This window comes from Onychomys torridus, chromosome 1 (assembly GCF_903995425.1).
Source record: "Onychomys torridus chromosome 1, mOncTor1.1, whole genome shotgun sequence".
NCBI classification, from domain to species: Eukaryota; Metazoa; Chordata; class Mammalia; order Rodentia; family Cricetidae; genus Onychomys; species Onychomys torridus.
The window spans coordinates 123,139,932-123,163,907 of NC_050443.1; the positions used below are offsets into that span (position 1 = coordinate 123,139,932).

The 23,976-nt window shown below is 49.9% G+C and overlaps 1 protein-coding gene across 3 annotated transcripts in view; it reads left to right on the forward strand.

Moving 5' to 3' along the window:
- Cpt1a (carnitine palmitoyltransferase 1A) overlaps positions 1 to 23,976 on the forward strand; it is a 63,446-nt gene that overhangs the window by 31,695 nt on the left and 7,775 nt on the right. For all 3 annotated transcript variants that reach the window (XM_036200669.1, XM_036200678.1, XM_036200686.1), the window contains exons 4-13: positions 897 to 1,068; positions 2,723 to 2,824; positions 6,433 to 6,570; positions 9,139 to 9,216; positions 10,207 to 10,314; positions 10,851 to 10,938; positions 13,951 to 14,146; positions 16,076 to 16,264; positions 16,888 to 16,993; positions 20,939 to 21,055. In XM_036200669.1, coding sequence (XP_036056562.1) covers positions 897 to 1,068; positions 2,723 to 2,824; positions 6,433 to 6,570; positions 9,139 to 9,216; positions 10,207 to 10,314; positions 10,851 to 10,938; positions 13,951 to 14,146; positions 16,076 to 16,264; positions 16,888 to 16,993; positions 20,939 to 21,055 — 1,294 coding nt within the window. The remainder of the gene's footprint in view (positions 1 to 896; positions 1,069 to 2,722; positions 2,825 to 6,432; positions 6,571 to 9,138; positions 9,217 to 10,206; positions 10,315 to 10,850; positions 10,939 to 13,950; positions 14,147 to 16,075; positions 16,265 to 16,887; positions 16,994 to 20,938; positions 21,056 to 23,976) is intronic.

Sequence of the window (23,976 nt, forward strand, 5' to 3'; positions counted from 1 at the left end):
ATTTTTGCCACTGTTTTTCAGTTTTCAAAACAACTAAAATAACCCCACAAAAATAGCTGCATTTTTGTCCTGGTTTTTCTTTCATAATCAGTGACCTTTTTTTTTTAAATACTTAAAATCTTTTTTTTTTTAATTAGCTTTATTTATTTTTACTTACCTGTATTTTTTTGGTTTTGTTTTTGAGGCAAGGTCTCACTCTGTAGACCAGGCTGATCTTGAATTCACAGAGATCCACCTGCCTTTGCCTCCAGGGTGCTGAGACAAATAACATCTAAGTATATTTGAGGACTGGGGATGTGGTTCAGGGTTTGAGACCCTGCTTAGCATACATGAAGCCCTGAGTTCAGTTGTGGGCATAGCAAAACACCAATCGATGGTGGGGGAAGAAAACAGGATCTCTGTGAGCATCAGGTGGCAGTCCCCACCCACGGGAAGCAGTTGCCATTGGAGCAGGTCTCCGCCCTCCCCCCCTCCCGGGGGTGGGGGTGGGGGTGGGCTCTCCACTGTTCCCCTGAGACTGAGAGTGGAGGGAAGTGTGTTGTTCAGGATTGTTCAGGTCACGAGCAGGTCTGCGGCCTCTTCCTGGGGGATGGAAGGCTCACTGTATTGCCCAGGCTGGTCTGCAGCCTCTGCCTCCAGAGCTCCAGGACAAGAGGCCACTCCGCTGCGCCCAGCCAAGTCTGGCCCGTTTTGAGTGGGTTAGAGAACACCATAAGCACTGGGAGAGTTGGTGGGGCCCTCGGGCTTCCTTCTCTAATGAACCCAGTTCTGCTTTGGGGTGCCGCAGCTACTCTCTCCTGTCCCTGGAAAGGTGCTTGGTCTCACTGCTGGAGGTAGTTGCCGGGGCCACCTTCCCACACTGACGCCTTAGATACTTGTCTGGTCCGTCCCCACAGTGGCCACATGTCAAGCCAGACGAAGAACATCGTGAGTGGCATCCTCTTCGGCACGGGGCTCTGGGTAGCAGTCATCATGACTATGCGCTACTCACTGAAGGTGCTGCTCTCCTACCATGGCTGGATGTTTGCAGAACACGGCAAAATGAGCAGGAGCACCAGGATCTGGATGGTAACTACCTGCCACTAGGGGACCTGCTGTGCTGATGTCGCTAGAGGAGGACCCTTGCCTTGCTAGACCTCTCCTCCTTTGCTCCTTGGTGTGTGACCTGTCCCCAGACTCTGGCTGTGGGAGAGCTACAGCTCACCTTGACGCTCACATGGAGCTGAGGGCTGCTTGCTAATGGTTTCTGGGAGTTCTGCCATCTCTCTGCTCACCTCTGTTCAGCTTGTAGTTCAGGCTGGACACTGAGCCTACATGCCACCCGCCAGGTCTTTGTAGCCTTGGGGCCACTTTGCAGTCAGATGCTTTTGCTGGCCAGATCACCTGATTTACCCTCACCTTTCAATGCTCTCCATTTTACCCTGACCCTAAGGCCAAGCACCTTGATTTAAGGAGAGGGTTATGCCATATGCACGAGAGTTGTCAAGTTTTAACTAGTTATACAGGGTTTTTGTTTGTTTGCTTATTGTTTTTGTTTTTTGAGACAAGGTCTCAGGTCACCCTGGCTGGCCTTGAATTTATTATGTAGCCAAGGATGACCTTGAGTTTCTGGTTCTCCTGACTCCAGCTCAGGCATGAAGCACCATGTCTGGTTTTTTATGAGATGCTGATGATCAAACCCAGAGTTTCATGGTGGTTTAACTTTGGTGAGCTGTCTACCCACTGAGCCATATCCAAAGCCCCAGCTAGTTGTTTTTATAAGCTCAGCTTCCTGGCGTGGGGGTGAGGGGTGGCTGTCCAAAGTGGAGAGCACTCCTGGGGCCTCCTCTTTGGCATCCAACACCCCCCTCCACTGTGTGGCTGTCACATGTGCCTTCACCCACATACGGTCACCACTCTCCACTTCTGGTCTTGAGTTCTGTTTTTTATAAAGAAACTAATTTTCTGTTCCCAAGGTTTGTAAATGATTTTAATGAATTTGGTTCTAGTGAAATTGTCTTTTGAATTGCTTCTCTCTGGGGCCCCTTCTTGGAGCGTTGGAGGAATGGGTCAGTTTGACCTTGACCTACAGGCCAGCAGCACACTCTCCTCATTTGTGATCCTCTCCTCCAGGGTCCCCTTGCTATCTACCACACACTCCACTCTTTCCCAAACCAGCTTCCACCTTGTCTGTGAGTTTTCTAATGTCTAGAGTAACAGATCTTAATACCTGGATAGACAGTTTCCCACGGGCTTAAATGGCCCTCGTGGCTGGTGTTGAGCTGAGTCCCAGCACTCCTGAGCTCTAAGAATCATCACTGTCTACACCTTGAACCCTTAGAGACAGCTGCCTTCCATATACCTGGCCTGTATCAGCCTTTGTAGAGGCTGTGGGAGGTGGCTCACTCTCCATGTTGCTTGGCCTGATGGGCAGGGACACACTGCCACTCCTGGGGATGGCTTGAGGGCTTCCTCTATCCAGAGCCTGCACCAGCTTCAAACCAAGAACCTTCTAGGAGAAGACTGACAGCTGCCTGCAGAGTGCTGTCAGCTCCAGGGCTCCTGGCCAGGGGTGACAGTCGGCAGCCACACCTGAAGCCGCTTTCGGACCTGGGTTTTGTTCAGTCCAGTTTTTAACCTGATGTTGTAGGACCCCATAGACACTCAGCAAGTCACATGCAGGTGAACCTGGCTTTGACTCTTTAACACAGCCTCATCTTTGAAATGTAACTTGTATCTTCAGGCTATGGTCAAGGTCTTCTCAGGCCGAAAGCCCATGCTGTACAGCTTCCAGACCTCTCTGCCGCGCCTGCCTGTCCCAGCCGTCAAAGACACTGTGAGCAGGGTAGGTATGACTCACCCTGGTGCTGAGATGCCGAGTCTTTTAGATTGATATGTCTGTCTAATTGTTACTGTAAATCACAGTCCTTACTCTGGATTAGTGCTCAGCAGTCTCTCCTGTAGGGTTGGTGTAATAATGCCACCCCATCTCAGAGTCCTGGCATTGGCTAGACAAGGCCGATGAGCCAAGTCTGCAGCCTTGGATACATAGTTTCTGCATACAAGGACTTGCTAGGTAACACACACCCACCTTGAACTCTTAAATTAGTTTTTAAGAATTTTTTTTTGCTTTATGTGTATGAGTGTTTGACTTTGTGTAGACATGTACACTGAATGCATACGCTGTATATATATACATGTATGCAGTGCTCAGAGGCCAGAAGAGGGTGCTGGATCCCTTGGAGCTGGAGTTACAAACAATTGTGAGCCACTAAGTGGGTGCTGGCAATAGAACCCAGGTCCTCTGCAAGAGCAGCCAGTGCTCAGAACTGCCAAGCCATCCCTCCAGCCCCATGACCTGGGATGGTAGACATGCTTTACCATACATGGCTTGATGTTGTTTTTCTCTGGCACATTAATCACATCTTCAGTGTTTAAAAGTGCCACCTGTTGGGGAGTGTTTACTTTTTTTTTTAAGATTTATTTTCTTAAAAGATTTATTTATTTATTTACTTACTTACTTACTTATTATATAGAAGAGCAGTCAGTGCTCTTAACTTCTTAAGCCATCTCTCCAGCCCTAAAGGTTTATTTATTTATTATGCATACAGCATGTATGACTGCAGACCAGAAGAGGGCGCCAGATCTCATTACAGATGGTTGTAAGCCACCATGTGGTTGCTGGGAATTGAACTCAGGACCTCTGGAAGAGCAGTCAGTGCTCTCAACCTCTGAGCCATCTCTCCAGCCCTGGGTGTTTACTTTTTAATGGCTTATTGAGATGCAGTTTAACACCATAGGATTCCCTTGTGCATGGCTCAGTAGTTTGAGCGCATCCATTATTTTTAACTGTGGCAAATACATACAAAACCCACATTTATTATTTTTTTAAAGGCTGGGCATGGTGGTATATCCCATTAATCCTAGCACTCAGGAGGCAGAGATGGTCAGATCTCTGTGAGTTTGAGGCCAACCTGCCCTACATAATTAGTTCTAGACCAGCCTGGGCTACACAGTGAAACCCTATCTCCAAAAAAAAAAAAAAAAAAAAAAAAAAAAATGGAGGAGGAAAATGGGTGGAGGGGATGGTTCAGTCAGTAAAATGCTTGTCTTGTAAGCACAAAATCCTGAATTTGATTAATCAGAACCAATATAAAAATACCAGGTTTGTGGCACACATTTGTAATCCCAGTACTGGGGAGTAGAGACAGGAGGATCCCTGTGACTCGCTGCCCACTGTGACTAGCCTGATTACTAAACTCCAGGCTGCTGAAAGACCCACTTCCAAAGGGGGGGATGGTGTTTGTCAGGATGGCACTGAGCGCCTGTGTCTTCCAAATTCCTCCATACATGTGTGCATACACACACACACACACACACACACACACACACACACACACGGAAGCATTTTAACTGTTTCAAGTGTAAGTTCATTAGCACTAATTATATCTAGGACATTGTGCAATTGTGACCACCGAAGATTGTCGAGCCTTTATATGGCCTCAAGCAGAAACTGGAGCCATTAAGCAATAGCTCCCGTGCTCCCTGCCCGGGTCTGCCAACCTCTGTTCCACTTTCCGTTTCTAGTTTTGCCGAGTCGGGGAATATTACCCGCCTGGGTTATGTAATGTGTGACTCTTGTGGGGTTTCCCCACACACACTAGCATTTATTTTTCTTTGAGGCAGAACCTTACTGTGTAGCTCAGGCTAGCTTCAGACGTGTAAGCGGGTTGATTTTAAGACTCCTCTCTGTCCCAGCATGTCTGTGCTTCTTCCCTTCTTGTGGCTGATAATGCTCAATGTGTGGGTGGATCCTGTGGGCTGTGTTGTAAGCAGGGAAGCTGGGGATGTCCATGCAGATGTTTTCATCTGGCTGTCTGTTGCTGCTTCTTGATGGCAGGTGTCCACGGGTAGGATTTTGTGTCACAGAGAAGCAGAGAGTGGTTCTGTGTTAAGCCTGACCTGCTGTAAAATGGCCGCACCTTGGTGTGTTCCGGCCTGCAATTCGAGAGGACACCCATGTTTTCGTGCTTCCTGCCCGATTTTCAGAACTGTAAATTGAAAGAATCTTGGCTTCAGGATTTGGATGCTGGCTTAGTGATTTAGTCCCTGTTGACCTTGGCAGGTTTCTTTCCATCTCTGTTTCCCCAAAACGGGAAGAATGAGACTTTGCATCCCAGCCACCTGGCTGCTGTGGTGCGGTACTCACACCAGAGTGTCCAGAGCCCCGTCCCCCTTTTGAGACAGGATCTCACATTGCTCCGACTGGTCTTGAACTCCCTAGACTTTCCTGTGTAGCTGAGGATGGCCCTGAACTTGTGATTCTTCTGCCTCTATCACCAGAGTGCTGGGATTGCAGGCTAATCCTACTGTACTCAGTTTTATGCAGTGCTGGGGCCTGAATCCAGGACTCTGTGTGTGCTTGGCAGGTGATCTGCCAACAGAGCCCGGGAGAGTGCAACATTTCTGTTTCATCAGTGTTGCACTTGGAGTAAGCCTCAGACCGCAGTAGCTGGCCCTGCTAGGAACGGCCCCGCCTCTCACTGTGCAAAACAGGTCCTAGAGAACACTGCTGTCCCCAAGCTGGAGTTTTTTTTATTTGGTTTTTTGTTTTGAGACAGGCCTTGGTTGGCCTAGAACTTTCCATGTAGACCAGTCTGGCCTTGAACTCTCAGAGATTACCCCCACCTCTAACTCCTCTAAGTGCTGGAATTATAGGTATTGTACGTCACACTCAGCTCCAAACCTGGTTTTGTTTCCTGATTAATCAGATTTGCTGGCATTTCTGCTTCCTGGAACTCACTCAGGTACAGGTTCTTTGGGGGAGCTTTTGGGGTTCTTAGAAAAAGTTGTGCTTAGCCAGGCATGAGGGCACATGCCTGTCATCCTAGCACTTGGGAGATAGAGGGAGGAGGAGGATCAGGAGTTCAAGGCCACCCTCAGCTACATAGTGAGTTTGAGTCCAAATTAGGCTACATGAGACCCTGTCTCAAAAAAAAAAACAAAAAAAGAGAAAAGAGAAGATGCTGTGTGAGATATCCCTGTGTGTTTTACCTCCAAACATGTTCAAGGTGTGCACCTGTCAGTCTGTCTAAACCGAGCATCTAGACCCTGGAACCACCATGGTCTTGTCCTGCTCTGCCTGGGCACCTGCCTGACCCTCACTGGGATGTCAGGGCTGTCCCACCCATCTCAGGACACCCTCTCAGGTCATCATTGAAGTAATGGCCAAATAGTGGTTGAGAGATGTCTCGATACCTCCTCCACGAGGAAGCAGTGACCTTGATTGTCGCTCACCTGCCCTGCAGGGGGTTGTCTTGTTTGTAGAGAGGGCAGGCCAGCCTAGGGAAGCTTTCCCAACCTTTTCTACATGGTCTGACTTTTCTGAGGTGTGTGAAGTGGTCCATGGCTCGGGGGTGGGTATCTAACTCAGCCCGTGTTTTCTCACTCCAGTACTTGGAATCTGTGAGGCCATTGATGAAGGAAGGAGAATTCCAACGCATGACTGCGCTGGCCCAGGATTTTGCTGTCAATCTTGGGCCCAAATTGCAGTGGTATTTGAAGCTAAAATCCTGGTGGGCCACAAATTATGTAAGTATTTCTGCACATGAATATTTTCTCAGTGAGATATTTTGGTGTGGAAGCTTTCCCGGAGTTCTAACTGTAGTTGAGGGCAGCCATACTCATCCCTGAGAACTGTGCACAGAGCTGCTGGCCTCCTTTCTCTCATGCAGAGGGTCCTTAGTAGCCTTTGCATCCCACTCAGGACAGGGAGCTGCTTTGCACATGAGCCTCCAGTCCTCACCTGGCAGGCCACTAAAGGCTGTTCCTCCTGTGGTGGCCCAGCCACCTCACCTCCTTCTCTGGTACCTTTTGCATCCAAGAGTATCCCCTCTGAGTTCCTGGTCAGGGTTCAGATGATGCTGACAGGGGTAACTATGGGAACGGTTAAGCTACATGTGGTGTTGGGCAGAGCAGGAGGGCATGTTGGGGGTGTGACATCAAGATGGGGAGTCAGATGTAAGGAATAACGTTTGTGGAAGGTAAAGGTTTGAAAATAACCTATTAGCCAGACACAGTGGTACATGCCTATACTCCCAGCACTCAGAAGGCAGAGGCAGGAGGATTGTGGGCTCAAGACTAATCAGGACTGCACAGTGAGACCTTATCTCAAGAAAAAGCTCTTAAATTTAAAAGAGCCTTTTTATTTATGTGTATGTGCCTAGGTGAGTTCATATGTATTACATGCATGTAGATGCCAGTGGGAACCAGAGGGCACTGGATCCCCTGGAAATGGAGTTTCGGGTGGTTATGAGCAACCCAACTTGGGTCCTCTGCAAGAGCAGGACACACTCTTAACTCCTGAGTCATCTCTCTAGTCCCTCAAAAAAAAAAAAAAAAAAGCCTCATAAGGGCTGATAAGGAAGCTCAGCTGATGGAGTCCTTGCCTATGGTGTACAATGCCCTGGGTTCAACGCCCAGCATTGCACCTGGTTTGGTGGCCCACACATGCATTCCGAGGGCTTGGGAAATAGCGGCAAGGAAGATCAAAGTTCGAGGTCATCTGTGGTTATATAGAGTTCAGGATGGGCCTGGAATGCATCAGACCCTGCTTCAAAAACCGAAACAAAACAAGGGGCCACAGAGATGGCTCTGTGGTGAAGAGTGCCTGTCATTCTTGCAGAGGACCTGGGTTTGATTCCCAGCACCCACTTGGTGACTCACAATCATCTGTAACTCCAGTGCCAGGGGATCCAACATCCTCTTCTGACCTCAATAGGAACCAGGCATATGCATGGTGCACACACACATGCAGGCAAAACACGTAATGAAAAGAAATCTTAGCCAGGTGGTGGCACACGCCTTTAGTCCCAGCACTTGGGAGGCAGAGGCAGATAGATTTCTGAGTTGAGGCCAGCCTGGTCTACAGAGTGAGTTCCAGGACAGCCAGGGCTGCACAGAGAAACCCTGTCTCAAAAAAGAAAATAAAAAGTTTGGAAAACCACAAATAATAAATAGACAAAAGCAAACAGAGCAAGTAGGCCAAAAGAAACAGAGAAAAGGATCAGACAGAACCAGCAGAGGGTTCCAGACACAGGCACTGTGCCTAGGAGAGCAGGACTCTGCAAGACTCCCAGGCTCTGAGTGGCCGTCATGTTCTGGTTTTAATCATAGGCCAGCTGGACTTCTGTGTACCTAGACTCTCGTGCATACCCTTTCCCAGGTGTGTACCTCAGCGCAGTGCTCAAATCAGCACGGGTTATGAATGGGCAGCCTCTAGGTGGCTAGGGCAGCTCAGGGTGGCATTGTGACCGTCACTCTGGAGAGTAAAGACAACACATACTGACCTCTAGCGTATTGCTGTAGCTCTGGGACAGACCCAGGCGTCAGGAAGCGGAAGATCGATCATTGGGGAGATGTGGGCTCGTGTGTGTGTGTGTGTGTGTGTGTGTGTGTGTGTGTGTTTCTGCAATGCTGGGGCTCATCTGTGTGTGTGTGTGTGTGTGTGTGTGTGTGTTTCTGCAATGCTGGGGCTCATCTGTGTGTGTGTGTGTGTGTGTGTGTTTCTGCAATGCTGGGGCTCATCTGTGTGTGTGTGTGTGTGTGTGTGTGTGTGTGTGTGTGTGTTTCTGCGATGCTGGGGATGGGACCCAAGGCCTGGTAAATATCAGGCAAGCATGTAACATTGTACCCCACTCTCAGCCAGGGCACTTGGGCAGTTACTCTTGTTTGGAGACACGTCTCATGTGGCTCCCAGGCTAGCCTCAAACTTGCTGCACAGTAGTCTTGAATTTGCTACAACCTGGAACTCCTGATCCCCCTGCCTGTGTGTGTACCACTGTACAGTTTTGTGCCCAGTTCTATGCCATGCTAGGGATGAAGCATTCTAGCAGCTGAGCTATATCCCCAGCCCTGATACTTTTTTTTTTTTTAAGTGAGTGCTAAATGATATTCTACTGTCTAGCCAGGTCTCCCCTTAAGACCAATGTGTTTCTCAACTCCTTGTGTCCTGTTTGCCTAAGACAGCTTTGTTTTGGAGCCTGTCATTTTGCAGGAATCTTCCAGAAAGTTCTGTGCACATGTCGAGCAGGCTGGTCCTGGGAGGGCAGCTGCATGGCTGCTGCTCAGTGCTCTGTCTTGTTTGTGTTTGCACCGTAGGTGAGTGACTGGTGGGAAGAATATATCTACCTGCGAGGCCGAGGGCCGCTCATGGTCAACAGCAACTACTATGCCATGGTGAGTTGCTCTTCCATGACTGCTGCAGCCAAGGTGTGTGCGCTGTGCTGGACAGCCCTGCTGGCCACCTGGGGAAGCTTGGGGTGGATTCCTTTCCTCTTGCTCCTGCTTCTATTGTCCACAACTTCATGTTGCTGTGAAGCTCCGACCTGGGGCCTGTGTGTTAGATCCCCTGTGCCTGTGGGGCCTCTGCCCTGCACCCAACAGTACAAACACCTTTGTATCGCAAAGTGCACCTTCATGGTAAACAGCACTTGCTTAGTAAGCCCAGGCTGGCCTTGAACCTGTGGTAGAAAAGGTGTACACCACCATGCCCAGCAAAACCCCGCTGGCATTTATAACCCAGGAACAGATGGAGGCTGGGGTTATAATAGAGCAAACAACAAAGTTAGAGCCTGTGGTGGTGGCTCATGCCTGTCAGGCCAGCACTGGGGAGTTGGAGACGGGGGATCAGGAGTTCAGGGTCATCCTTGGCTACACATGGAGTTCAAGGCCCTCCTTGGGGCTTAAGAGATAGCAGTTTAAGAGCCGCTCTTCCAAAGGACCCCCGCATTTATGTCAGGTGGTTCAGAACCATCTGTTACTCCGGTTGCCGGGGATCTGGTACCCTCTTCTGGTCTCGATGGGCACCTGCACACACAAACACAGACGCACGTAGACACATAAAGAAAGAACAAATCCAATCTGCCAAAACCCACAGATGGGCCTAAAGCAACAACAAAAGTGTCCAAATACGGGAAAATCATATAACAATTAGTTAAGTTGTAAAGTCAGGTAGAGTGACACATGCCTTTAATCCTAGCTCTCAAGAACCTGAGAGCATAATATAACCTGGTCTCAAAACACCAGAACCTAAAACAAATACAGAAAGTGGTTGTAACTGAGCATAGCTGTAGGAACACCTTGGTGTCATGGAGGGAGGGTCTCCACCATGGGTACCAATCACCATGCCATCCCCACAAACACTCTCTGCTGTCACCTCCCCCACAGGAGATGCTGTACATCACCCCCACCCACATTCAGGCTGCAAGAGCCGGCAACACTATCCACGCCATGCTTCTGTATCGTCGCAAGCTGGACCGTGAGGAACTCAAACCCGTATGTAAACTTCCCTTTAAAACGTTCTTTTGGGAGGCTAGAGAGATGGGCTCAGGCGATATGGTGCTGGCTTTGCGAAGAGCATGAGGAACTAGCAGAGTGACACCCAGCCAGATGCATTGGTGCGTGGTTGGAATCCCAGCCCTGGGGACCAGAGATAGGCAAATAGCTGGGACTCGATAATGGGCCTAACCCGGGAGCCCCAGGTTCAGTGAGAGACCTTGTGAGGGCTGAGCACATGTGTTCAATTCCTGGGGGAAGAGAGAACCAACTCCTGCTCGTGTATGTGACACACTGGTGAACTGCTCAAGAGAACCGTTTCTTTCATAACCTCGGGTGGCTTAAGTGTTTATCTGGAAGGAACTTCAGTACCCTGGCACAGCTCAGCAAGTCCCTCAGGTACTACCCCAGGGGACAACTGGAGATGATGAAGTCAGACTGGGCAGTATGCACAGGAAATAGCATTTTAATCAACTCTGTTTAAAGTTTTCCTGGGGGATTTTTGCCTGTTGGTTTAAAACACATTTTTATTACAGATTCGTCTTCTGGGATCCACAATTCCACTCTGCTCTGCCCAGTGGGAGCGACTCTTTAATACCTCCCGCATACCCGGGGAGGAGACAGGTGGGTGGTGCTCACCAGGGGCTCCCCTGGGACCCAGCGTTTGGCACTCTGCTGTTCAGAACCAGGAAACATTGGAGGACATTGAGGGCAGGATGATCTGCAGGGTCTTTCCCGAGAGCTTCCATGTCTGAATGTTCCTCCTCTCGGAATCCTTTTGTTTTCTGTCATTGATAATGGTTTGGGAACAGGATCTCATGTGTTCCAGGATGGCCTAAAGCAGTATATAATTGAGGATGACCTTGAGTTTCTGATCCTCTTGCCTCCCACTGGGATTACAGGCATGTGTCACTGTGTTGGGAGTATTTGGTGTGGGAATGGAACCCTGGGCTTTATATACACTGGACAAGTGTACTACCAACTGAACCCCAGCTCTGGCCTGGATTCCCTTTATCTTTACTAGGTCTAGACAATGGGTCAGTTCCAGATTTTAATATTGCTTCAGTTCAGAGTTTTGTTCACTGGACATTTTCCCCAGACCTGCTGAAATATTCCCTTGGACATCTTACTTTAGTCCACATGCAGGGTTTGCTATAAAATACCCCTGCCCAAGGAGATGGATCATGGCCCAGCTTCTTGCTGTTGGCCTCCTGGCCTGGGCAACGTGGTCATATAATTTGCCTTCCAACCTAATACCTCCTTGGCAAAGATAGGGAGGAGAATGGATACCAGCTGATACCCTGCAGGCCTGCAGAGTTCAAGTGCACAGTATCGGTCACTTTTTAGCACTGTGACAAAATACCCGAGCAAAACCCCTTAGGAGAGGAATGATTTGTCTGCCTCATGTTCCCAGGTCCATTGTTTCTGGGCTGGGGAAGGCAAAGCATCATGGGATGCAGGGGCACATGAGGGAGCAGAGTGCTTACTTCTGTCAGCCAGGACACGGGGCTCAAGAAGGGGACCGGAGTCATGGATACCCTTCAGGGCTGGCAAAATGGCTCAGCAAGCCACTGTGCCTGTCCCCAAGCCTGGTACTTGTGTTTGATCCCAGGGACCCTTGTGGTAGAAGTAGAGAACCGACTCCCACAAGTTGTCCTCTGCCCTGTGCATACGTACTGTGGCATGACTGTCCTCACATGCTTGAACACCCACACAAGATAAGTGAATACATGTAATTTTTAAAATTTTGAAAGGCCCTTCAAAGATGCACACCACAGAGGACATCCTGAGGGAGTTGGTTCTTTTCTTCACCCTGTGTGGTCAGGCTAGGCAGCAAATGCCTTTACCAGCTGAGCGTCTCACCGGCTCTGTCATGGTCTTTAATGGTATTTTAATGGTATTAAAAGCTGGGTATTGCCGGGTGTGGTGGAACACATGCCTTTGATCACAGCACTCAGGAGGTAGAGGCAGGTGGATCTCTGTGAATTTGAGCCCAACCTGGTCTACAGAGCAAGTTCTAGGTCAGCTAAGGCTACTTAGTGAAACCCCATCTCGAACAAAAACAACAGATAACTTAATAAAATGTAGTGTGCCTGGTGGGGTCATATACACCACTTGCTAGTGCTCAGGGCCATGGTGCTTAGTTGTCCAATCTGTTTGCTTTCTTCTTTTGAGACAGAGTCTCATGTTTGAGAACCCCCTATGTAGACCAGGCTGGCCTTGAACTCACAGAGATCCTCCTGCCTCTGGCTCCCAAGTACAGGGATTAAAGGCATGCACTGCCATAACCAGCTGTTTGTTGTTAATTCTTTTGAAGTTTTTCGTTGTGTTTATGTGTGTATGATTGAGGGAGGGACAAAGCCACACTGTAGCACTCCTGTGCAGTTCAGATGACAGCCCTGTGGGGCTGGCTCACTGCTCTTGCCTTTATGCGGGTTCTGGGGATCAGACTCACATCACTAGGCTTGTGCTGCAAGGGATTTTACCAACAGGTCATCTCCCTGTTCTCCTGGTTTTGTTTGTTTGTTGTTTTTGTTTTGTTTTGTTTTTATTTTTGTTTTTGAGACAGGGTCTTATGTATCCCAGGCTAGCCTCTAACTTGTATGTAGCTGAGGCCGGCCTTGAACTACTGATCCTCCCAGGTGGTGCACCATCATAATGTCTGGCTGAAGGACTTCATATTTTTAAGATTTATTTTTGCTTTTTATTTTTATGTATGTCTGTGTCTCTCTAAATATGAGTATGAGGTGGCCAGAAGAGGGCACCAGATGCCCTGGAGCTGGACTTGCAGGCGGTTGTGAACCACCTGATGTGGGTGCTGTGAACTGAACTCAGGTCCTCTGGAAGAGCAGCAAAGGCTCTTAACCACTGAGCCATCCCTCCAGCCCCCAAAACAGTTTTTATGTTGGAGTTTTCCACTTCCTTCATCAGAACATTTTCCAGGGTACCCTCTTATGTAACTATGTAGCTTGGGTGCTTATAACTCGTAAGCTCTGTGGGCACTGGGTGTTCAGTCATGAGAAGAATGCTATCTTATTTTCTGTTGGGATAAAACACCTGTCCAAAGCAACTTCTAGAAGGAAGGGTTTATCTGGGGCTGGCAGTTCCTGAGGGATAGAGCTCATCCCCATCAACCAGGGGAGCATGACAGCAGGCAGGCACGGTGCTGGAGCAGCAGCTGAGAGCTCACATCCTGATCCACCCACAGGAAGCAGGAAAGAGCACTGGGGATGGTAGAAGGCCTTAAGCCCACCCCAAAGGACAGTCCTAATCCTTCCCCAGTAGCCACCATAGGGACCAAGTATTCAAATGCCCGTGACTTATGGGAGACATATCATTCAGACCATCACGTGTGCCAACCATGTTTCACAGACGAGGAATCTGAGCCTTAGAAGGGCTGGTTAAGCCAAAGGAGTGACTCAGTCTAGAATGAAGGGCCACACACCTGTGATCCTAGCACTCAGGAGGTAGAGGTCGGAGGATCGTTCAAGGCCATCCTTGGTTTTCTATAGGGAGTTGGAGTCCAGCCTGGGCTACATGAGATCCTCTCTCTCAAAAAGCCAAATGAACTCTCAGACCTGAGGCTCCTACCAAGGCCTTCTAACTTCTCTCCCCATTCTGTCCTCACTACCTCAGACACCATCCAGCACATCAAGGACAGCCGGCACATTGTTGTGTACCACAGGGGGCGCTACTTCAAGGTCTGGCTCTACCATGATGGGAGGCTGCTGAGGCCCCGAGAGCTGGAGCAACAGATGCAGCATATCCTGGATGACCCCTCAGAGCCTCAGCCCGGGGAAACCAAGCTGGCCGCCCTCACTGCTGCAGACAGGTGTGTGGCCTTGCAAACCCCTCCTGGGTCTGGACTTCATGGTGCCCTGGGGAGCTCTTCCTCCTGAGGTCCATCCCCACCGATGCCAGCAGTAGCACCTGGCGTTGCTTCAGGATGTCAAGTCTCGCTCCTAGACAGTGGGTCACAAGGGCAGCTGAATTCAGCACATGGCAGCAGGTGTGTGTGGGCAGGGAAGGCCACACAAGGGCACGTGTCTAAGCCTTTTCATGTGGCTGTGGACACACTTGTAATGGCCTCAGACTTGCTGTGTGGCTGAGGCTGTTCTTAAACACAGGGTCCTCCTGCCTCCACCTCCTACATGCTTGGACTAAAGTCCTGTACCACTACAGCCAGCTAACTTGTTTCCTGATTTCTTTATCCGAGGCAAGTGCTCTGCCACTGAGCTAGCCCCCAGCCAGGGAGACTTGCTTTGTGTGTGTGTGTGTGTGTGTGTGTGTGTGTGTGTGTGTGTGTGTGTACGCGCGCGCGTGCGTATCGTGCATGTATGTCAATGCTGGGTATCTTCATCTATTGCTCTGCGTCTTGTCTTTGTTTTTGAAGACAAGGTTGTGCCCAGAACCTGGAGCTCACTGATTGGCTATTCTGGCAAACCAATGAACTCTAGGGATCCTCTTGGCTCTACCTCCTCAGTTCAGGTGTTAGGTGAATGGCCACAGAGCCTCATACCACTGAGCAGTCCCTCTCCCCACCCCCTAGTGAGCCTGTCTCTAAGGCCAGCTCCAAGAGAGCAGGGGGTCAGGTAAGAGTCCCTGACTCACTGTGGGAAAGAGAAACTGCCCTGTGCCCTGCTCGAGCAGAGTAAGGAGCAGGTGGAACAAGAGAGTGGGGAGGAGATTTTGCTCTGTGAGGTCCAAAGTACCGACATTTCACAAAGGACGTCTTCCCCAGAGCTGCTCTCAAAACTGCCACAGGAGCCAAGGCCCCACAGGGGCCAGATGCTTTAAGAAGCAGTTGCTCCAGGCACTCAGGAGAAACAGGCTGTGTGCTGTTTGACATTTGGAGCCTGGGCCTGAGAAGGAAAACCAGTTTGTCTCCTTTCTTGAGGGCTGGGTGCTCTGGGGACCTGTGGCATTTGTGGGTGTTGACACCAAAGGTTGCCAGAGAGTTGGGTGGAGGTGGGCAGTGGAGGTGTCATAGAGGGCCTGGAGGCTGAGGACTGAGTGAGGGACCCAGGAGCAATGGGAGGAAGCCATGGACCTCACACCGAATTCAACAGGGTGATAGGCATAGGATGATCATCTTAGGAGTATCATGTGACCTATGTTCAGGGGCCAGGTTTCACTCCTTCCTGCTCCAAAGTAGTTGTGGCCTGTTCTCTGTGCCTCTGTTTTCCTCATCTGAAAGATGGGTCTAAGGTGCTGAAGAGATGAGTGGATTCATGCTTGAGAGAGGCTCTGGGCAGGGCCTGGTTCCAGGGCCAGGTCCTTGGGCATTTGTTTTGGTTTCTGCTAGGGGGTGTCTGGGGCAGGGAAGGGTGCCTCTCCCTGGTAGCGGCAGAAACAGGCTGGACTGCATTCTGAGCATTTATTGATTTAATCCAAATCCCATGCCCAGTCCCAGTGTGTGTGTGTGTGTGTGTGTGTGTGTGTGTGTGTGTGTACGTACTCTCGCACACACAATTAGGGCATTGTTCCTCAGGCACTAGCCGTCCACATTGATTTTGGAGACAGGGTCTCTCATCAGCATGGAGCATGCCAGTTTGGGTGGCCTGGCTAGCCAGTGAGCCCTGAGGAGCCTGACTTTCTCCTCAGACCTGGGGTTGGGAGCATGTGCCACCACACCTAGCTCTTTTATGAGGACTCGGGGGTGAAATTCAGGTTCTCATGCCAACAAGCAAGCGCTGTTGTCCACTGGGCCATCTGCCCACCCAGGGCAGCCGTCTTTAGATGCATTTCCTTCTTGCTGCAGAGTGCCCTGGGCAAAGTGTCGGCAGACCTATTTTGCACGTGGGAAAAATAAGCAGTCCCTGGATGCAGTGGAAAAGGCAGCATTCTTTGTGACTTTGGACGAATCGGAGCAGGGTTACAGGAAGGAGGACCCGGAGGCATCTGTAGACAGCTACGCCAAATCTCTGCTGCACGGCAGATGTTTTGACAGGTACCTCCTCCCTTTAATCTCCAAGGTTGATGGGGGTTGTGGGAGATGTTCCTGGGTGTGCTTTGGAGAAGCCTCCTGGAGTCTAACCCCACCCCAAGGGTTGTACTGTGAAGGGATGAGCATCAAATCACAACTCTGCTTCCCTCCCCCCACACTCCCACACACAGCCCAGGCCCGATGGATTTGAGATGCCTTCCTTTGCCTGTCCAACACCTTTCTTAACTGTGGGTCACTGGGCTCCCAACAGAAGGTGGCACACAGGGCAGAGGGGGTCAGTCCCAGGAGCTGCTGTGGCCCTGCCCTCCTGGATCCCCTTTCCAGAGTGGTAAAGTGAGGAGGTGCCTCCAGGCCTGGCCAGAGAGGCCATGTGCTAGTCCCAGTGTTACAGTAGTCTGCACTGCTCTGGTCCCAGGACACACATGTTGCGTTTTATCTCTGGTATAAGAAGATATGAATGACTCCATGCTCTGTGTGTACCTTTATTATCGCCTTGCTGGGTATAGAAACCTGGAGAACTGTCAGGGGTGGGGAGAAGCCATTGGTCGATTCAGAAAGAAGCACACAGTTTTGGGTTTTGGTGTTGATGCAACTCTGGAAGCCCATGTTCACGTTTTCTTCTGTAGGTGGTTTGACAAGTCCCTCACATTTGTTGTCTTCAAAAACAGCAAGATAGGAATGAACGCAGAGCACTCCTGGGCAGACGCGCCCATTGTGGGCCATCTGTGGGAGGTGAGCCACACCATTCTTACCTATTGCTGGATGCAGAAGGTGCTTTGGGAAACCCACCCAGACCCACTTGAACTTGGATGTATTTGTCTAATCCTCTGGTCCATGACCAAATACCTGATAGGAAGGAAGGAGAGATTTCTTTTAGCCTAGGCTTTGAGAGGGCATAGCTGGTGTGGCAGTGGTGTGTGGGGGCTGCTTGCTCACTTCCCAGTGCACCAGGAAGCAGAGAGCTGACAGGAAGCAGGGCCTTGGCTGTAGACCTCAAGGCCTGCTCCCAGTGACGCAGTCCTCCTACAGAAGATCCTAACACCCAAAATAGCACCCCCAGCTGGGAACCAGGTGTGAAAACACAAGAGCCTGAGGGGGACTTCTCACATTCAGACCACAGCACGGTGTTCTTCACTGGGGCTGGTACCACACAGGGAGTTAAAGGCATTTGAGCCTTGGTTTCCTGTAACTTACGTTCCTTGAGTATCAGCACATGTGATGTCTCTTGATGCAGCTGAAGTCACACAGTGGTTCTCAGCTCACGCAGCTTGATCTGAAATAATAAACTTACAGCTAGACTTCCTGATTTTCCCACTTACCCTAGTTTGAGGGCAAACAGATGCATATTAAAATCTGACTGTGTGAGTGTGTGTGTGGGGGGGGGGGTTGCCCGGGATCAAACCCAGGACCTCACACATGCTGGGCAGGTGCACTCCACACCAAGGCAATAATCCCAGCCATTATTTTAGAGACCAGGTCTCACTAAATTAAACATGTTAGACTTGAACTCACTCTGTTGCCAGGTTGGCCTCAGACCTGGAATCCTCCTGCCTCAACCTGTTCAGTATCAGAGATTATAGGCATTACCACCAGGTCTGGCTTAAAGTCTTAGCTTGTAAAATGGTGGTGTACCAGTGACCAGAGAGATGCTAGCGGGGCAAAGCACGTGCCATGAAGGGCCTGATGATCTGAGTTCAATCCCCGAAGCCACATGAAGGTAGAAGGGGGGTCACTCGTGTGTGCACTCACACACATCAGAATAATAAGATTAATAGTTAAGTTAAAAACTTTAAGGTGATGTAACTTACTGAAAAACGTGTGTGTGTGTGTGTGTGTGTGTGTGTGTGTGTGTATGTGTGTGTCGGGGGGCAGGGTTAGACGGGGTTTCTATGTATATCAACAGTCCTAACTGTCCTGGAACTCACTGTGTAGCCCAGGCTGGCCTCAAACTCACAGAGATCCTCCTGCTTCTGCCTCCCAAGTGCTGGGATTAAAAGTGTGCACTGAGCTGGAGAGATGGCTCAGAGGTTAAGAGCACTGGCTCCTCTTCCAGGGGTCATGAGTTCAATTCCCAGCAACCACATGGTGGCTCACAACCATCTATAATGGTGCCCTCTTCTTCTGGCCTGCATGGATGCAGGTGGAACACTTTATACATAATTTTTAAAAATCTTAAAAAAAAAATGAAAGAGGGAAAATATGGCTTGGACCTTCAGGTGGATCTCTGTGAGTTTGAAGCCAGCCTGATCTACAGAGTGAGTTCCAGGACAGCCAAGGCTACACAAAGAAATCCTGTCTCAAGGGGGGAAAAAGTATGTGCCAGCCTTTTAAAACACTTTTTAATGATTTATTTATGGTTATTTTATGTTCATTGGTGTTTTGCCTAAATGTGTTTTGTCTGTGTGAGGGTACCAGGTCTCCCGGAACGAGAGTTACAGGCAATTGTGAGCTGCATGTGGTTGCTAGGAATTGAACCCATGCAGCCAGAGCTCTTAACCTTTGAGCCATCCCTCCAGCCCCAACTGAAAACATTTAATTACTAAAATAACCTAAAATTACTTTAAGGTTACTTAAAGACCACCAGATCTCTGCCCCTCCTTTCTCCCAACCCAGCTTTCAGAAATAGAGTTGAGTGTGGTGACATGTGACTGTCACCCTAGTACCCAGGAGGCTGAGGCAGGAGGACCAGGAGCTTGAGGACAGCTTGAACTACAAAACAAAATCCTTTGCAAAACAGAGAGGCAAAGAGAAAACAAAGGAGAACGTCCTTGAGACCAAGACGCAGAGCTGGTATTTCTGCTTCTCCGTCAGGCTCGGTGCTCCAGAAATCGGAAACACTTTAAATGCTGACACAACTCTCAACAAAGTTTAAAGTTTTGGAAGATTTTAGATTTCAGACTCAGGATGCTCTCTTCCTTCCTCTCTCCAGAGTCTCACCATTTAACCCAGGTCAAATTCTAATTCATGGCAATCCTCCTGCCTCAGCCTCCAGAGTGCTCCTGGGATCACAGTTGTACGCTGCCACTCCCAAAAGTGCTGCGCCTGGGATTTCTTTTCTTGTGGTGCAGAGTCAACAGCAGAGTACATGCTGTGTTTTCCTGCTCGTGCACAAGCTCTGCCCTCTTGCTGGAGGGGGGAGGCCTTCTTTAGGTCTAGCTGACCCTACTCCCTTTCCCCTACTCCCCCAAAGCATTACCCCCCCCCCCACGAGGTTAGCGGCCCCTGCCTCACCTTCTCATCTCTCAGGTGCTCTGACCTCTGCTTGGAGTCTTGGCAAAGTCCCAGCTGCTGCTGACTCAGCAAAGGAAGGTTTCCCACATGGAAAAGCCTGGACAGGGAGAATCAGGCACTGGGAGCTTTAAGACACCAGTGAACTTCTAACACAGAGACTCCAAATGGCGACATGCAAGGGCTTATGTCCCTGCCAGGCCCTGAGCTGATGCCAGCAGAAGTGTGGACTCCGTCAGCCCAGATGTACAGCTGTACAGATGCCTCACTTCCATTAGCCCCCAGACACTGCCGCTCACACACATACCCCTGGGAAGCTCTGCACAGCCCAACAGTACAGGCCAGGACATCCCAGGGACTTTGCAGCTAACACTTGCACAGAGCTGTCGCTGGTGTCAAAGGTCTGTGGGGCCCAGGCAGCTTGCAGCACCCAGAGCACAGTTATCGGTAAACAGAGGAGGACAAATGGAGGCACGTGCCTGTAATTCCAGCGCCTACGAGGCTGAGACAGGAGGATGACTGAAAGCTTGGGTAATCAGGGCCACATAGTAACACAGACAACACAAAAATCCAAAAGCATGGAAAAAGAAGAAAGAGAAGTCAGTTAAGATATCCACCCAGGCTGGCTGAGTCTAAGGTTTATTGTGTGCATATGAGTAGGGTACATGCAGCAATCAAAAGGGCAGATCCCTTGGAGCTGGGAACCAGTCCCCAAACTCCTGTCAGAGCAGCGGGCACTCTTACCCCTGAGTCATCTCCAGCCCCTCGGCTAATATTTTAAAGTAAGTCTGATCAAGATAAGGTTAAGGAGGTAAAGCCTTAGGCCAAGGATACAAGTAGAATCAGTGTTTAGTTTTCTGTCCACCGGATGGAATGATGGGGCCTCTCAAATGGAGCCCAGGTGCCTGGGAGAGTGTTGGGGACCTGGCTTGCATCCCGGAGGCTCCGTGCTACGATGCCACGGGGCTGATTCTGAGATGCGAAGCCTGGTAGAGGCAGACACAGCTGAGGTAGCATCCTGGGAAAAGCCTGTACTTCTCTGGTATTACAGAGGACACAGAAAGGCTGTGCAGGTGGACACTGGAGATGCAGGGGACGTGACCTGCAGTGAGGTTGGAGCCGTTTTAGCCTCCCTGACCTCTAGAAACCACACATCAGCTATGAGAGAGCTTCCCAGTCTCTGCCCTTTTGTGTGTGTGTGTTTCTCTCTCTCTCTCTCTCTCTCTCTCTCTCTCTCTCTCTCTCTCTCTCTCTGTGTGTGTGTGTGTGTGTGTGTGTGTGTGTGTGTGTGTGTGTGTTGAACTGAAATGGCACCCACCACCCAGCTGGTGGGCACTGGGGAAGGTGCTGCCCTCACTCCCAAAACTGGTCCCAGGTGTGCTCTTGTGCTGAGCACGGAGGAGACACTGTGCTCTCTAGAGTTTCCATTCTCTGCTTCTTTCTCCTCAGTACGTCATGGCCACCGACGTCTTCCAGCTGGGCTACACAGAGGATGGACATTGCCGAGGAGACACCAATTCCAGTATTCCCAAACCCACCAGGCTCCAATGGGATATTCCAGGAGAGGTAAGCCTGCTGATCCAGAGCATCCTCACCTGGGTTGGAAGGCTGTTTTCCCATGGTGTTCCTGAAGTGGTCCTGAGCTCTGTTGACAGGCAAGCGCTCTTCCAAACAGAGGGAAAGCTGTTTGCCCAGAGCTGGAGAAGGGGCCTGGGCTGCTGAGGGAAATGGGGCTTCAGTTTTCAGATCTCGGTTGAGATTTTAGCTGTGAAATCACTGAGCTTCTGTAAATTCCCTGCAAATGAGGATAAAAACATAAATCATAGCTGGGTAGTGGTGGTGTACACCTTTAATCCTGGCACTCAGGAGGCAGAGGCAGAGGCATGTAGATCTCCGAGAGTTCGAGGGCAGCCTGGTCTAGTAATCGAGTTCCAGGACAGCCAGAGTTACACAGAGAAACCCTGTTTAAAAACAAACAAAAAAGCCTAAGTCATGTTGACTTGAAATCTAAGTGTTTTTTTAAATTTTTACTTTTTTGAAACAGAATCTCATGTAGCCCAGGCTAGACTGTAGCTTGCTCTGTACCTGAGGGCAGCCTTGATCCTCTACTGGGATGACAGGTATTCACCACACCCTGGGTTTTCTGGTTCTGGTGATGGCACCCAGGGCTTCATGCAAGCTAGGCAAGTTCTCTCCCTAATGAGCTACATCCTCCAGCTCCCAGATTGGTAATTTATAATATTTAAAACTTAAGCCGGGCGGTGGTGGCACATGCCTTTAATCCCAGCACTTGGGAGGCAGAGGCAGGCGGATCTCTGTGAGTTCGAGGCCAGCCTGGTCTCCAAAGCGAGTTCCAGGAAAGGTGCAAAGCTACACAGAGAAACCCTATCTCGAAAAACCAATAAAACAAACAAAAACAAAAAAACCCTTAAAACATTATTTGCTCCCCATAGATATTTTGGGGCTATGTTAGGATGGCTTGCTTCTGTCATCCCAGCCCCTGTGGCTGAGGCAGGAGAGCCACTATCACCTTGTCTCAAAAAGCAACAGAAGATTTGGAACTGCAACTTACATGTGTGAGATTTTGGAAGCATAAATAATATTATTTTTAAAGGACAATAAAGAGAATTTTTATAGGATGGGAAGAAGGGGCGTTAGGGTCGGAACATCCCAGCCTGTAGGAATTTCTGGAGCCTGAGAAGTACTTTCTCATGTGGTAAAGTTCTAGACTCAGTGTTCTCAGGTCCCAGGGCAGTATGGGGTCCATGGAGAAACCTGACCTTGGGGCCGGGGCTGACCAATCACTGGGTCTCCCCAACACACCTTACGTTACAGCAGTGTTGGGTTCTCGGCAGAACTGAGAGGGTGACACGGGTATTTCCTGGGTGCCACACAGCCTGCCCTGCTCAGCATCCCTAGCAGAGTGGTCTGCCTGTGAATCGGCCTGGCTAATCACCAGATTCCTGTTCACATCGGGTCATCTGGGTGGCATAGGTTGTGTAGGCGTGGACAGTCATGTGTGCCTTGTGTCTGCTGTCACAACACCAGACAGCGGTCACTGCTTTAAACACCCCGTGGCCTCCCCCTGACGACACCCCCTCCTGGCCCCTAGCAAACACTGATCCCTTTAAAAAGTAATATTATTTATGCTTCTAGAATTTCACGCATGTAAACAGTATATTTTGATTATATCCAATCCTCCCTCCTCCCTCCAACTCCCCCCGGGTCCTCCCTGACACATCTTCCTCCTAACTTCATGACCTCTTTTAAAATTTTACTTTTAATTCTATGGATCTCTGCTCTTGTGGGTATGTGTGTGTGTGTGAGGTGCCCTTGGAAGCCAGAAGAGTCAGATCCTCAGGAGCTGGAGTTACAAGTAGCTGTGAGTCACCTGATATGGATGCTGGGAACTGAACTCGGGTCCTCTGCAAGAGCAGTACACACTCTCTAACTGCTGAGCCACCTCTCCAGATTCTCTATAAAATAACAACAGCCCACTGAGTCCACAAGCGCTCCCCATGTACTCATGGGTATGGGCTGGCCACCAGAGCAGGGAACCTCCCGTTGGCCTCACCCCTAAAGAAAAAGGACAGCTCCACTCCCAGCAGCCAAGAAGTCCTCAGCTCGAGGTGGGGTCTTATGAGCCCCTCCCCGTCCATGCTAGAGTGTCAACTGGCTTGCTTGTGTGCAGGCAGCCACAGCTGCTGTGAGTTCACGAGCATAGCAGTCCTGTCGAGTCCAGAAGATGCTTTCATGTCCCCCTTTTATGGAATATCTTCCTCAAAATGAGCTTGCTTTGTGCAACAGACCCACAGCAGGAGGTACCTTGAGTGTCTGTTGTGAGAAGTCTGTCCCTGGAGAGACACAGAGTCCACCCCTCAAAGACCCCAATGGCAAATCAAAGTATGGTTCCACCGAAGTGGGAGTTTATTGGGCTTGCTCATGGAGCCTGGGTGAAGGTTGCTTCCAGGAACATGTGCCCCAAGAGCAGCTGTGCCAGAAGGTCTGACTAACGTGGATGATGGCTCCCCCATTGCCCCATAGATGGAGTTCTACTTTCTGGTACCCTTCCGTCACCCACATAGTCTAGCATCTTCCAAAGTGACAAAGGCCACTTATGGTTGGGGCAGAATAATCGCATACAAATGGCTACAAGAAATGTGAGGGCACACTGGCTATGACATTTGTCACCCAAGTGATCTCCAGCGTTAATTCACCTGACCTGGCTGGCGAGGCAGGGGTCCCCTTCCTTCATTACCTTGTTAGTCCCTCCTGGAGCTGCCCACCTCATCAAAGAAAACCTTCTCCTTATAGAGCAGGGCCACCCTCCCATCAGAGGCATGGAGTAGCTACCCTCTCTAGACCCTCCAAACTAGGACCTGGGCGTGGAGAGGGGCTGGCTGCCTTAGAAGTTTCTTCCTCATAATCCTAGCTGCTGTGATGCTGTTGCCTGTCACGTTTGAAGGACTGTTCTGCTGCACTCTAGG